General features: G+C 40.5%; 1 protein-coding gene across 1 annotated transcript; it reads right to left on the bottom strand.

The window, feature by feature from the left end:
* Positions 1-532: 532 nt before the first annotated feature.
* LOC143036149 (carbohydrate sulfotransferase 5-like) lies at positions 533-10,042 on the bottom strand. The gene is made up of 4 exons (XM_076203397.1): positions 9,545-10,042; positions 4,997-5,059; positions 1,506-1,695; positions 533-897 (listed from the first exon to the last, which is right to left on the bottom strand). Exons 1-4 carry the CDS (start codon positions 10,040-10,042, stop codon positions 533-535), a joined length of 1,116 nt encoding a protein of 371 aa, XP_076059512.1.
* Between the last annotated feature and the right edge of the window lie 6,129 nt (positions 10,043-16,171).

Genomic DNA, 16,171 nt, shown 5'->3' on the forward strand with positions numbered 1-16,171 from the left:
TGATATTTAGGTAAATAGAAATGAATAAGTTAATACATAACTCGTGTTAAACATACACACGTAAATAAGTAAATAAATAGATAAATATATACATGAATAGATGAAAAGATAAGGTTAAAATGAATTAATGACTGACAGGCCATCTCCCACAGTCTGGGTCAGAAGTAATACAACAGAATCAAATTTAAAAAAAGATGAAAAGCGAAACATAATCAAAATAGTAGTGAATTACTAACAGCACTATAGTGCCCAAGATATCCTGGACCTACGTATCAGATTAATGAAGTGAATGTATGCGCAATCAGGTCGTTTGGCAACCGAAGTTTGTAAAATAATAATGTCCCTAAAGTAGATGCTCACCATAGAAGGAAAATTAAAATTTTATTTCTACTTTTGTAAAGATACATAACAATGAGAACAATTATGGAATTCATTTCACCCCAGACGTGCTTTATATGTATTATTATTTTTTTTCTTTCGGGGGTGGGAGGAGAGCTTGTCTGATATTTAGAACTGGATGGGAATAGTCTGTCTACGGTTTATTATGCTCACTGAAGAACAACGGCCTCACTTTGGAAGCTGCACGAAATAAAGGTATGTTCATATTAGCTGCATTCTCAATTGATCCAAATTTGATGTGTCCTAAAGCCCGGATAACCTTTATGCAGTGTTTCTCCACCTCCAAGAGAAAAATCTCGTCGATTTCTTGTCTCCACGCCATAACCTCCAGCTTACTGTTTCTGAAGGTATTAAAAACATTGCCTTTGTTCACTGACGTGTGGGTTTCCAGGAAAGTCTTCCAGCTCAAAGGGAGTTCAATTGGATTGCCGGATGCAGGATCGAGTGCCGACGTCGAGTCGCTGCCACGGATGAACTTCCACAGATCGAGGGCAGTTTCTGGTAAGTGGAAAGCAAGCACATGAGTCACAGAAAAGAAATGATCTTGCCTACATTCTTCCTTCTTCATGTTCCCTTTATGTATCTCTTTGACCTTCCCTGATGACGCCTCCATTCCATTCCATTTCGAACTTCCAATAGGAGAGTTCGTCCCTTAGCTACCTCAACATAGTTACTGCGTACGCTTATACCAGTGGTTCCTAACCTTTTTCTGGCTTGAGGCAGACACCCTTGCCAAGCCTTTCAGAAGCCCCCGGCACCCTTATTACAAAATCTAAATTCTAGTTTGTCAGTATTTTGTTGATTCAACATCAGTGTAACAAAATTTTGTTCCTGGATGATATGAAAATACTCATCTTTCCACTGATGCTGCTTTAATGAACAAAACTGGATGACAGAGAGTCGGTAATACGAAAATTATTTTTGCCCTCAATTTTGGCGGCACCCTCAATTGATCTCACGGCACTCTTTGGTGCCGCGTGTGGCACACCGATTGGGAACCACTGGTTTATACCAATGTATGAGCCGTTGCAAGCCCTTCATTAATATCTACTTAGAATCTATTCGTGTACTTCAGCCCTCTCGGCTGCCGCTTTCCCTCGGCTTACCTTCAGGATCTGTGAAGAAGTTTTCGTACTTGACGGAGAATACTTTCCCCGGAAACTGCTTCTGCAAGGCCGGGACAGCCCGAATGTCCATCAGTATCCGGGGGCAAGACTCCTGTGGGTCTTTTCCGGGCATCCCTCGTCGAGCCAACGAGGCCAAGGAGGCGCGCGGGTCTCGAATCAAGTGGATTACCTGAGGGTTGAGTCATAAGAACATAAGAACGAAGGCGATTGCAAGAGACCATAAGGCCTACACTAGGCAGTTCGATCCCGAACCAAGTGGATTACCTGAGGGTTAAGTCATAAGAACATAAGAACGAAGGCGATTGCAAGAGACCATAAGGCCTACACTAGGCAGTTCGATCCCGAACTAAGTGGGTTATTTGAGGGTTGAGTCATAAGAACATAAGAACGAAGGCGATTGCAAGAGACCATAAGGCCTACACTAGGCAGTTCGATCCCGAACCAAGTGGATTACCTGAGGGTTGAGTCATAAGAACGGAGGAGACTGCAAGAGACCATAAGGCCTACACTAGGCAGTTCCATATCCATGACCACCTATCATCCCCATCCATAAAGTTATCTAACCTTCTCTTTAAACGACTAATTGTTTCAGCACAAACGGGAATGGAAAAGGGATTCTTGAAGTGAAGACGTCTCATTGGGCAACTTCATGTTCGAGTCTTACTTTAAGTCATCTCATGACCTTGTGATGAGTTGTACAAAACATTGTATTTCGTGTTTAATCGTCAATCGCCAGCGCTTCTGTTATTGAAAACGGTATCAAGCCAAAAGGGATTGTAGACGACAGATTTAAAAAAATAACTGAGAGGAGGGAAGGGAAACTTTAAAAGTGATGCTAAAAATCACAAAACCAAAATGTCGTAGCACATTTGAAAAATATTCAAAAATAACCCACAGACGGAGAAACGAAGGAAAAGAAACCGATCCGTATATTTCGACCGCAACTGTGATCCTCTTCAGCAGATAAGTACAGAGGTAAGATGACAAGAATATATAGATTGTCATCTTTCCTCTGTACTCATCTGCTGAAGAGGATCACAGTTGTGGTCGAAATATACAGATCGTCTGTTTCTTTTGCTTTGTTTCTCCGATTTTGGTTATATTTAAAAGTGATGCTAAAAGTTGATGCTAAAACTGAGGCTGAGGATGTCCCAAGTCGCGACATCCTGAGTAGTTATTAGTATTCCATCACTATACACAAGTAATTCATATCACAGTGTCTAAACAGAAATGTAGTAGCACATTTGTAAATAACACACAAGAAACCCACAGTCGGAGAAAATAAACTTCGAATGAAATATAACTCTATATTTCGGCTACCAACTGTAGCCCTCTTCAGGAAAGCACATAAGACAGTGGACAATTGGGACTTTGTAGCTTATAATTCCCAATTGTCCAATGTCTTATGTACTTTCCTGAAGAGGGCTACAGTTGGTAGCCAAAATATAGAATCTTCTTTCATTCGAAGTTTATTTTCTCCGACTGTGGGGTTCTTGTGTGTTATATCAGAGTGTTAATGGACAAAGTTTGATTAAGGTACCGTTTCAATCTACCGCCGCCCATCCATTAGTGGAGATTGAATGAAAAATTGATGCTCAAACTACAACCGTCACTGTCAGCATCGATTTCAGTTGGTTCAAATAGTGTACGAGGTTCCAACCCTTTATACTCTGTGGCATTTGTTTATTTATTTATTTCCTTTTATCATTATTATGTTATTGTAATTTTTATTTATTTATCATTATTGTATTTTTTTTTTATCCGACCTAGTTATAATGGACCGTAAGGCTTCCTGTCGACATACTCCGCCTTTGTATTCCTTTGTAAAGAGACTGGCTTAGTAATTCTAAGTAAGATCTGGGTTCGACTCCAAGTTACGGCAATCAAAACATTTATTTCCCTGATATCACTGTGTACTAGTGATTTGTACCACATGGGTACAGATACGAATGTAGATATAGATACAAATACAGATATATGAAATGCACGTACATTACAAGAAAAAGAAGTGTCTCAAACGTAACCTGCACAAACAGAAAGTTTTCACAAATGGAGGCAGAAATTATTATTATTATTAGGAAAACAAAAATGCAGTTTCAGTGAACCTCAAGTAACGTTGTACCTGCTTACAGATGACAGTTAGAAATCTAACAATGAACACAAAGTGAAAGAAAGAGGACGTGAAAGGAATATAGACCAGAAAACATCAAGAATAAATGGTCTGTTCCTTCCTCTCTCTGTCTGACTGATAGTCTCTCTCTCTCTCTCTCTCTCTCTCTCTCTCTCTCTCTCTCTCTCTCTCTCTATCTATCTATCTATCTATCTATCTATCTCTTTCTCCCTCCCTACCTCTTCCTGTTTGTCTGTCTGCCTCTCTCTCTCTCTCTCTCTCTCTCTCTCTCTCTCTCTCTCTCTCTCTCTCTCTCTCTCTCTCTCTCTCTCTCTCTCTCTCTCTCTCTCTCTCTCTCTCTCTCTTTCTCCCTCCCTATCTCTTCCTGTTTGTCTGTCTGCTCTCCCTTTCTCTCTCTTTCTCCCTCTCTATCTCTTCCTGTTTGTCTGTCTGCTCTCCCTTTCTCTCTCTCTCTTTCTCCCTCTCTATCTCTTCCTGTTTGTCTGTCTGCCTCTCCCTCTCTCTCTCTCTCTCTCTCTCTCTCTCTCTCTCTCTCTCTCTCTCTCTCTCTCTCTCTCTCTCTCTCTCTCTTTCTATCTCTCTATCTCTCTCTCTTTCTCTCTCTCTCTCTCTCTCTCTCTCTCTCTCTCTCTCTCTCTCTCCTCTCTCCCTCTCTCTCTCTCTCTCTCTCTCTCTCTCTCTCTCTCTCTCTCTCTCTCTCTCTCTCTCTCTCTCTCTCTCTCTCTCTCTCTCTCTCTCTCTCTCTCTCTCTCTCTCTCTCTCTCTCTTTCTCTCTCTCCATCTCTGTCTGTCTGTCTGTCTGTCTGTCTATCTCTTCATCTGTCTGTCTGTCTGTCTGTCTCCGTCTCTGTCTATTTGTCTCTGTCTGTATGTATGTTTCTCTCTATCTATCTATTTCTCTCTCGCTTTCTCTCTCTTTATCTATATATCTAGATATTTAGATATCTGTCTGTCTATGTATTTATACAGTATATCTATCTAAAAGAGAAATGCGTTTATGAAATATGTTCACATGCTTTTCTTCACAAACTTCTTTCGAAATCTAAATTCACACTATCACTGACACTGCTTATAAAACTGCAAACTTCGACCAATCCAAAGTCCCCAGATGTAGCTGAACACCTGTGATACACCCTGTTGTAAGGCCAGAAACTTTAAAGGCACATTATTTTCGTTAAATTGCGTTTTTTCTTGAGAACTCCGCAAGCGAGTTTACTGTAGCTCCTCCCATCCGTGACGTCACTAGGGTGGGCGGAGCTATCGCACTGTGACTAGAACCACTCCACTTGTTTCTATTTTAATTACAAATATACTAAACACCAGAACTGGGTTAACCTACTTTGAGGTTAAGCGAGGGGTTCTTCAGAAGTGGCCGGACCCACTGTAGCCGCATTTTGATAACCTGGAGAGAAAGAAAGTCATCAACAACAAAATATGATGCATCCAATCGTACATTGACATGTATTAACTTTGGTACAAAAATTCATATCTTATGGAATATAAAGACTGGCCTTTGCTCCATCAGCAAATTATGGGAAACTTTTAAACTTATGCATGTTCTGGTTCATAGTATTTGCCCAATGAGCGTTAATCACCTCACACCATCCCTATATTGGCTCAGTCCCCATTACTTGGACACCTGTTGCATCTTGAACACCTGTTATTAAATCTGAAGGAACTCACATAAGAGTAATTTTCCAAAGTCTAGAAGTTATGATTCTCAGGAATATGATCACGTATCTGTGACATAAGGAATGAGTAATTGTTATACATGTAAAGAAAATAAGAGTCTTGTTAAACGATGTGGCATCTCAGGTCAGGCGACTGTGCCCCAGCTCCCGACTTGGGAATTTCCGTGGTGACGCCGAGTCACAGGTGTGCGGGTCACTCATTCATCCTTTGTCAGTCTCTTTAATTATACCGGTCATACATGCAAATGAAAACTCTGTCTCCCCCGTTTTCTTTGGAGATGGTTTAGCGTGGCAACGCTGCTGGTTTTGCCGGTCACATCCTATGGGTCACCAGATAATGGAAGAAGTATAATCAACTCGCTGTCCGCTGAATAATTCCTCGAGGCCAACTACAGGAACCCCGCAGAGCGTAAAGACATCACACACGGCCAAGCGGAAGCTAGTCTCAACTCATTTACGGTTGCAAAGGTATTCCTCCTCCTCCTCCTCCTCCCAGGTGATCAAGAAACCAGAGCTGGGCGCATTCCTTGATGCGTTCCTACGTGCGTTCCGCTCTAGTTTGGCCGCGGTTAGCGCTCCCTAACTATTAAAGCTTAATAGACAGGTTCATACCGAAATAAAAGTCCGGTAGGCCACAAACTATACCAAAGAAAAATTTCGTAGGACACATCCAAAAGGTAGGCCACATACTATACCGGCACCTATATTGCTTTAATAGTTTGGGACCGCTAACCGCAGCCCAACTAAAGCGGAACGCACCTAGGAACGCACCGAGGAACGCGCCCAACTCTGCGAGAAACTGTACTCCTTCCTGACGGTAGCCTATTTCTTGTTGGCGTGTGTACCTCGCTTCATCGCAATCACTATGGTTATTTCGTTGTTGTTGTTTTTTGTTTTTTGTACACATTTATTGACTCAATCAATTGTTTTAATATTCACTCTTTCATGCAATCCTGTTGTGTTTTGTTTATAGGTTAAGGATTAAGTTAAGAATTATCAATATTAAATTATATAGTGTTTAGACCTAACATCCTTTATGTGGTTCGCTCTTGACCTAATCCCCGTTGTACGGCCCGTTACAATATGTATATGTGATTCACCATGGTCTTGGATCACGTGTTGGACTCGTGATCGACAGCTATTTCCCTCCCGGAAGAGAGCTCAGAGCTCATATATGACCGATCTATGGGAAATACTGTGACCTTACACGCACACACACATACACCCAACTCCCCGCCCACGAAAGTTGGAGTAACGACTCGCAGCGCAGCGATACTGAAATTACTTCAGCCCTGGGCGGGATTCGAACTCGAACCGCCGTAGTGGCGGCCGGGAACTCTACCAACTGCGCCACAAGGTGTGTGTGTGTGTGTGTGTGTGTGTGTGTGTGTGTGTGTGTGTGTGTGTGTGTGTGTGTGTGTGTGTGTGTGTGTGTGTGTGTGTGTGTGTGTGTGTGTGTGTGCATTAATCTTACTCTATTCATGTGGTAAGATTTATGAATGCCTCACACTCAGCCCTCCTCGCACCCGGGAAGAACATTCTAATTTCGAAAAAGTCTCACTGCCTCAGTCATCACGTAACTATCTATTTAGCAAATGTAATTCAACAGCAATCCATGAGTATCGAGTGTGAGAAGATTCGGGTGGTGCTGTTTCATTAGTCTATATCAGTGGCTCCCAAACTTATTCAGCTTCTTATCCAATTTAACATGCCACATTTCACAAAATATTATCAACACACACACACACACACACACACACACACACACACACACACACACACACACACACACACACACACACACACACACACACACACACACACACACATATATATATATATATATATATATATATATATATATATATATATATATATATATATACATATATGTATATATATATGTAAAGATTATTTCAGACAAACGAGAAATAGGTGGGGAAGGGCAAACGAAGATTTAAATGCCTGTCAAAAGCAGCAAGTGTCTTGATAATTAAATCTTTAGCCAAAGAAAAATCCTGACACATCCGCTCACAGCTGGCCGGGTTCCCTCTAATTGTAATGCAACATGTCCTCTGAAGAAGACCAAGTTGGTCGAAACGTTAGGGCAATAAACTCTATTCCCTACACATCTTCGTTTGCCCTTCCCCACCCATTTCTCTCTCATATATATGGCTAAACCAAAACACTAGAGACATTTTCATTTATCTATTGTATGTGAACATTATACATCCTAACACCTGATAACTATTGCCAAATATGTTGAGAAGATCAGTGGGACGGATGGAGTTGCATTCTTGAAGCTAGTTGAGGAATTGTTGGTACACTTAGACATATTTCTTCTTTTATAACACTGTATATTAGTTTCTGATGTTTAATGTTATTCGGTTTAGCTTTACTACTTAATTATTATAGGTTTACTTTACAACTTTACATTCTAATACTAAGTTAACCTTAATCAGGTACCACAATATTTTCTTGATTTTCGGAATTCTTGACTTTTTTTTTCTATCCCTCCATTACCCCAGACAAATTGTTAAATTACCCCTAAGGGATAATATATCCCTAGTTTGGGAACCACTGGTCTTTATGATACATCTATCATATTAGGAAGAAGATAGTGATTTCTGTTTAAATAAACACCAAATATGAGGACGGAGCCTTTATTGTATTCGTACTGCGTTTCACTTGTTACATATTTTCCAAGTACATAGTTGTAATACGCATGACTGAGATTAAATAAGGGGAACTGGGGGAACGAGGATAGGGAAGGAGGTCACTGAAAGGCTAAGGAGAAAGTGGACCAAATGTCTGGGAACAGGAACGGTTAAGATGGAACAATTGACCGGGCGAAGGGCATTAGCTCACAATGGAGGAACAAAAGGAAGATGAAAATAAGAAGGGTGAGCAATTGTCTACTGAGGTTGGACAACGACCTTGAGAGGAAAAAGAGGGAGTTTGGGGGGCAATTAGGGGTAGCTTTACATTTTGTTGGCATTGAGTACTCAGGTGGGGGTGAGATGTGGAACATGCCCTCCCGTTCCTCTTATTTAATCTCGGTCATGTGACAAGCGAAACGTCGCACTAATACAATAAGGCTCCGTCCGTCCTCACTTGTGGTGTTTATGTCGACCTTGTCGGTAATTGCCACTTTCATGCACATAGTAATTTCTATGTTGTTTTGTATGAATTTTGCATATTATCTCACAGCTTCGATCGTGTATGTTATAACTGCAATACCATGAAATGCCCATCTGGCATGCAACGGTCACTACGATGGAAAAGCTAAGAGGCAGAGACCAAAGATGAGATTTTTGGAAGTCCTCTAAACTAAACTCTATTTAGACTAAATTTATTCATAACTATGAAAATTTGATTGATTGACTGATTAACTGTCTGATTGATTGACTGACTGAATGATTGAATGACTGACTGATTGATTGATTGATTGGTTGACTGACTGACTGACTGACTGATTGATTGACTGACTGACTAAATGACAAACTGACTGACTGACTGATTGATTGATCGACTGATAGACTGATTGATTAAATGACGCAGTGAATTATAGTTTCATTTATAGATCAATCAGCTGGTTAATCAGGGAGCTAGAAATGTAACCCCTGAAGGCATGACTCATAGATTATTATATCAACGACATAATCTACATTTTGTGTATCATAAACAACTATTTGCACAGTAGTGGCAACACGCCACTACTGTAGTGTCCCCTTAACGCATATAGCATTTTTGTAAAATAAAATTACTATAATTTAAGAAACTATTATGTGTCCATGATAATCAAATTATATATTGTAATAAATATTGTCACATACTAGGATAGCCCTTATAAGGTGAAAAGCATCTGAATGTAACGTTATTGTATAAATGTGCCAAGTAATAAAATATTTATTATGGTCAATTTATGTGATGGCGGGCAGAAATTCATGAAGAAGTACAAAGACTTTTAAAGTTTCTTTTAACCATTCTCTTACGGACGATTATCTTTCACCATGATATGGTAACTAATCACTTCAGTCGTCATTCCTGTTGTATGTTCACGAATTACGTGTTTGATGCATACAGAAAAGAGGAAATAAAAAATAAATATCTGCATTTGTAGTCACAAATAAGTTAGTGGCATATAAGATAATGAAGTTGCGAGAGAGATAGAAATTCGTGAATGGTCCACCTACTTTGATGACTTTCACACTCTTCGTTTGGCAGTCTCCCGTGAGCAGGTCGTGCCGAATACAGTATTCCATTTTCTCGCAGTTTTCGGTCAAATTAGTTCGGTAAACGTTGTACATATTTCTTGACTTTAGCCAGTCGACGAAATCGTCACGAAATTTGCAGTTAAGCATGTCCATTATCACCGGTAAGGAGTTCTCTTGGGTAACCTCCTCCTTCAAGTGTCGGTAGACGTAGAGTTCTGGCTCGAAGAAGTAGACCGAACTGGGTTGTTGCGACAACAGTTCGCCCATGAAGGTGGATCCGCTCCTGCCCACCGAACTGACGACAAGAATTTGACTCTCCGCATTTGCCATCGCAGCATCTCCCACGCCAGCCTCAATTCGTCCTCCTCCTCCTCCTCCTCCTCCTCTTTCTTCCTCTAGTTCTTTGAACTCCCCAGCAGATTGGTGCACAGTTTTATTCAGGTCTTCACTCTGTAAATACAGAGCATCAGAAGGCATTTTGCCCACTTCGTTTCTTGCAGAAGACTCGGATTCATTGAAAGGGGACCCCCGTGAACCTGGGGAGAAAGGATAATGTGACTATAAAAGGGAAAACGAAAGTATCATTGTGTGTGTGTGTGTGTGTGTGTGTGTGTGTGTGTGTGTGTGTGTGTGTGTGTGTGTGTGTGTGTGTGTGTGTGTGTGTGTGTGTTTACCTAGTTGTATTATACGGGAAGGAAGCTATGCTCGTAGTGACCGTGGTGTGTGTGTGTGTGTGTGTGTGTGTGTGTGTGTGTGTGTGTGTGTGTGTGTGTGTGTGTGTGTGTGTGTGTGTGTGTGTGTGTGTGTGTGCGTGCGTGCGCGTGTGTGTTTGAATTATTAAATATACATGAACAATAAAATAATTTTATGATGAATCAATAGCTTTTCATAATTATGTGGACATAATGCTTATACTTGGGCGCAACGAAATACTTATGCAAGTTCTTGAAAGCAAACTAGGAAGGGCTGCTACTCACTGGGTCCCAGGATGCACAACGGCAGGTTCCTCTGGAGAATGGGATCCTGTGGAGGATTCGAGAGTTGTGAAAACCTTTGACGATTTTGAAATAATTAGTCAGTAATTAGGTACCACCGTTTTTTATCACAATTTAAACAGGGATGCCTTAACCCACACGACTAAAATATCCTCATATCTATAACACAACTATGTACATATCTCTGTTGACTTAATACATCTACATGTACCTAGGTTATATGTTTGAGTGTTTATGCACTGTAGTGGTTTGAAGTTGGTGAATTAGACTAAAGGAAACTGGGAGAGGAGCCAGTTGTTGATTGTGGATGACACTGCGATTGTGGCTGATTGTAACGAGAGACTGAAGCAGTTAATGAGTTATGTATTTGGATGTTTATGTGATGTAGTGGTTTGAAGTTGGTGAATTAGAGTAAAGGAAAGTGGGAGAGGAGCCAGTTGTTGTTTGCGGATGACAGTGCGATTGTGGCTGATTCTACAGAGAGACTGAGGAGGTTAATGAGTTAGAAAGAGTGTGTATGAGGAGAAAATTGAGAGTAAATGAGGGAAAAAATAACGCGAGGATACTCCAAAATATTGTGATAGTGGCGGATTGAACGCGAGTTTAAAAGGTGAGAAACAGGAGGAAGTAGAAAACTTCAAGTGTCTGGGGTCGTATATAGCACCGAAATGCATAATAGAGTAGATAGAGGCAAATATACATCTGGGTAGAATGAAAAAAAGATAATTAATTATCTGAGGACGAATGCAAAGAGAAGATTGCAAGAATTATCTATTGTACCCTCGACATTATTTGTCTTTGTTCTTGTTGTATTGACAAGTCTCGTCTCTTTCCGCGTCATCGCTTCTCTGTCATTCACGCTCTCCGGGCGCTGTAGGCCTGTGGGGCACCTTGGCCGCTACAGCAGTTTACCTCCGAGCTCTACAGTCTCTGGCCAATTCTATCATCGCCCCCAGGGCTCACCTCGAGGAACTCCAGGTCTCCCACGGGTCTTTTACCAACTATTACTTCTTTAAAGACTCTTCTGACCTGTCTCCCGTGCCCTGCTCTGATGATACGACTCAGCCAGCTGAGTCTCGCGGATCTGAAGAGTCAGTGACTACGGGAGTATCTCTTCCACCAGGTGCCAGGATCCGAGTCTCAAAGCTCATCACCCTCCGGTCCAGAGTTTCTGCAAGACTCCGTGCCTCCGTGCGGTATGTGAGGACTGGAAGGTCTATTGTCGATACCAGTCGTAGTTTAGGTCTCCTTGACAGCAGCCTACTCTTAAAAAGTGTGCCCAGGGCATAAAAACCTGTAGTTGCAACGCTTATGCATCGTTCTATTTCACTCTTGACATCGTTCTTTGGTGTTGATAACGATCCAAGTTACACAAAAGTGTCTACTCTCTGGAGAGTGTATCCAGATATCATCTCATCGCCTTCTTGGGGTTGGAGGCCTCTTTTGTTTACATTTGTTCTGAGACCCATTTTCTATGATGCTCTCATGAACGCTTCAAGGGCTTGTTTAATCCAAGGCTCGGCCAGCCGAGCGGGCCGAGCGCGGGTGAGGAGGGGTGATGACGTCATCCACGCCGCACCTCCCAGCCACTCACAGTACTGACTTGAACTTGACCACCCTTGGAGCCTGTTATCTCTTCCCCCCCTCCCCCCTTTCTTTTTAACTGCATTACACATTACCTACATGCATTACTAATTAGATGAACACTTGGAATATTAAAGGGTCTGTTGTAAGCACAAATATAATCATAATAATTTTGGCAAACAATAGTCATAATACAAAGAAAAATTGAGTTCACACCATTCATAATGTTAGCATAAATATTCAATATGTGTTATTGAATATAAACCACTTAATCATAACATAAACAGCAAAGAAAAACAGGTAATATGGTCCTAGTGAAAAAGTAAACAACATATCATTCATGTGGTCAGTTTCATTAGCTTTCTGTTTTGACCTTTGCATGACTTGTGTTTTTTTCTTATTTGTCTTAATGTTATTATTTAGATTTCTAATTCTAAAGTACACAGATATTTTGGCAAAAAATGATATGACATCATGAGATACATCAAGTACATTTTCTAATTCACGAAGAGCTGTTTTCAAGCACTCTTTTCCTTCCTTGAGACTGTCATCGTGTATTACTTTAAATGTTTCTCTCATAGTTATTAATTGGGAAAAGAAGGTGTCAGCAGCAGCATACAATCCACCTCTGTTTACTTCATCAATCCATGTTTTAGCCATGGCGGTAGGCCTACAGTCATTTGCTTTGTGGCCTAAGTGAGGATATTTTGACTATTTGTCAAATATGACTAAACTTGAGAAAAGGGAAAATGAAGTTTCATGTTTTGATGAGAGATAGTTGGCATCAGAACCGTACATTACTAGTCTCTGCTTCAAAGATTTGAATGTTGGGCCAGATGTAAATTATGATAACATTGATTAAAACCTAAGAGACTGTGTAATCTCAGTTTCTAATCCACAGAAAGCAATCCACGTACTTATAGAAGAAGAATCTCTCAAATACATTGGTGGTTATATTGTTAAAAAATTTAACACAAAATATCCTCACTTAGGCCACAAAGCAAGTGACTGTAGGCCTACCGCCATGGCTAAAACATGGATTGATGAAGTAAACAGAGGTGGATTGTATGCTGCTGCTGACACCTTCTTTTCCCAATTAACAACTATGAGAGAAACATTTAAAGTAAAACACGATGACAGTCTCAAGGAAGGAAAAGAGTGCTTGAAAACACTTGTTCGTGAATTAGAAAATGTTGGACTTGATGTACCTCATGATGTCATATCATTTTTTGCCAAAATATCTGTGTACTTTAGAATTAGGAATCTAAGTAATAACATTAAGACAAATAAGAAAAAACACAAGTCATGCAAAGATCAAAACAGAAAACTAATGAAACTGACCACATGAATGATATGTAGTTTACTTTTTCACTAGGACCATATTACCGGTTTTCCTTTGTTGTTTATGTTATGATTAAGTGGTTTATATTCAATGACACATATTGAATATTTATGCTAACATTATGAATGGTGTGAACTTAATTTTTCTTTGTATTGTGACTATTGTTTGCCAAAATTATTATGATTATATTTGTGCTTACAACAGACCCTTTAATATTCCAAGTGTTCATCTAATTAGTAATGCATGTAGGTAATGTGTAATGCAGTTAAAAAGAAAGGGGGGAGGGGGGAAGAGATAACAGGCTCCAAGGGTGGTCAAGTTCAAGTCAGTACTGTGAGTGGCTGGGAGGTGCGACGTGGATGACGTCATCACCCCTCCTCGCCCGCGCTCGGTCCGCTCGGCTGGCTGACCAGTCTACATAGACCTTGGTTTAAACTGGGCCACTTGTCTGTCCATCATGACATTCTAACTCCGTCCATTATTTGCCTGAGGGTTATTGTATATATGGTCCTACTTCTCAGCCTCGTTGTACCCTCCATGAAATTATCTTATATAGTTATGAATTACTGTTAAATATCAACATGGGTATGGCTTCGATTACTCTCTGCAAAAGAGAGCGAAATAAAGATTTCGTCTTCAAATGATGTTTACTCTCGGCTAGAAATAGAACCGTCACAGAGGTGGAGAGGAGGATAAGGTCTTTCTTCTCACCATTGTTTGCCTTATGTTCCTTCCCATATGTCCCTCCCCCCGCCTCATTATCCACCGCTGCCTTCAAGCACACTCCTGCCAAGTCAGAACCAGTAACTCACGCGATATACCTGCAGCAAATCCGAAATCATCATCAAGAACACCATGAAGATTAGCGTCACTATTACAAGCTTGAGTTTCACCTCCCTGTTGGTCATCTCGACGCACTAGCCTGATGAAATGGAAAGAAAATTATTAATCTAAAGTCATTAACACTGTCAATAATATTATAAACTCTCTATTTGGTGTGCGCTGTGTACAAGTTCATAGCATAAACATAGAAATAGTGTCACACTGATACAAAACAGACAACAGTCATTTTCTTTTCCCAGAGAGATGTGTATTTACCTAGTTGCATTTACCTAGTTGTATCTTACGGGAAAGGGAGCTATGCTCGTGGGGTCCCGTCTTTGTATGGGGAGGGGACAGGATCGCTGCCAGTCATTATTAGACTAAGAGTCTACCACTTAATGAAACTCGAGGGAATAATTCTTATTGTCATCATTTTCATCTCATTTATTCATTGTCATTATCTTATTATCCTTGTCGTTTTAGATTGTTCAGTTACTATTTTCTGAATTAAGTCTCTCTATTTCATCCTTCTATTTCTTAAATTTCTTGATCGTCAGTTATTGTCTCAAAGTTCACCGTCTCAGTCGTTCAAGCTTTCCCTTTGCCTGTTCCCTACCTTTCGCAAAAAGTTTCCTATCAATTTTCACTTTCATTTTTTAATACTATTGATTATTTTCTATTTTTAGACTCACCATTGCCACATTTGGGACCTTTTAATAACTCCTACACCATAAAGGGTATTTAATCTCCCACGATGGAGTTTTTCTTTAATTGCTTCGATTTCCTTCATACAAAGCAACATATCTATTGCGTGCGATGCCAGAATCGGTTGTGTATGTGCGATCACCCAGTCGCCCAAGACAACAGTTGTGCCCCGTAGGGGTCACTGGTCATATAGTGCAATGAGAGTAATGAAACCCGAGGCGTTTTCTCCAATCTCACAAGCATCATAAATTCATTAATTGGAGTAACTTCCAAAACGGCTCAGCCTCCAGAGCTCCCGTCTCCAGGCCTTGCAAGGGTGCTATGCAAGGAAACACGTGATTTAGTGACCCATAAGGAGTTTGCCTGGATTTTGGACGTTCTTCTCTTGGTGTCCAACCCCACCCCACCCCCAACCCCCACCCACCCACTGACGGGGAAACTATAAGGGAAATGTACAAGTCGCCAAGATCCCAACTACGTTGTACTGGGTCACACCCTTCCAGTAGAAGAACCGTTACACCTTACCTGACAGCTTAGTCTATCCACGGGGGCAATTTGAAATAAATACTACCTCGGATTCAGAGTCACCGATGCAATGTGCCAAAAACGCATGCGCGAAGGGAGATCTGCGGCATGATTGGAAGTAATACATGGCTGTACAACAAGGCAATTAATTCAGACCTATGCATATGTAAGGGAACAATTAATTAATCAATACCAATGGCTCACTTTGAACACTTAAACCCTACCGGTTATAAACTTTAGCACGCAATAAAAACATAAGTAAAAAAAATAAATGTTGTTTCTGTAATAGAGAGCAATCGTGTGCACTAAATATATATTAGATTATGCATGATTACGTGTGAACAAAAACACATATGCACAACTACTATAGATGCATAGCTATCCATCTATCCATAGAGGCAAATATGCATGTATCCATACAGGCAAATATGCATATATGCTTATATGAATACACATGTGTATATGAATACTGTGCATATACATGTATACACATACGTACATAAATACATACACATTATATACACATACATATTTACAAACATGAATGAATGAACACACATATACACATATATGCGAAGTAGACCACTTGGAAAAAGAAACAAACGAAGCAGAGCGCTTTCGTATATTACATCC

The sequence above is a fragment of the Oratosquilla oratoria genome, chromosome 2, assembly GCF_046742065.1.
Source record: "Oratosquilla oratoria isolate Oo_2021 chromosome 2, ASM4674206v1, whole genome shotgun sequence".
Lineage (NCBI taxonomy): Eukaryota > Metazoa > Arthropoda > Malacostraca > Stomatopoda > Squillidae > Oratosquilla > Oratosquilla oratoria.

What these genes read in the sequence shown, in the direction of transcription:
- LOC143036149 (XM_076203397.1), bottom strand. Translation starts at nt 10,042, where the DNA reads ATGCCTTCTGATGCTCTGTATTTACAGAGTGAAGACCTGAATAAAACT. An exon ending in AGAGTGTGAAAGTCATCAAA is followed by an intron (nt 5,060 to 9,544) that starts GTAGGTGGACCA and finishes CTTTCTCTCCAG; the next exon opens with GTTATCAAAATGCGGCTACA. An exon ending in CTTCTTCACAGATCCTGAAG is followed by an intron (nt 898 to 1,505) that starts GTAAGCCGAGGG and finishes TCCACTTACCAG; the next exon opens with AAACTGCCCTCGATCTGTGG.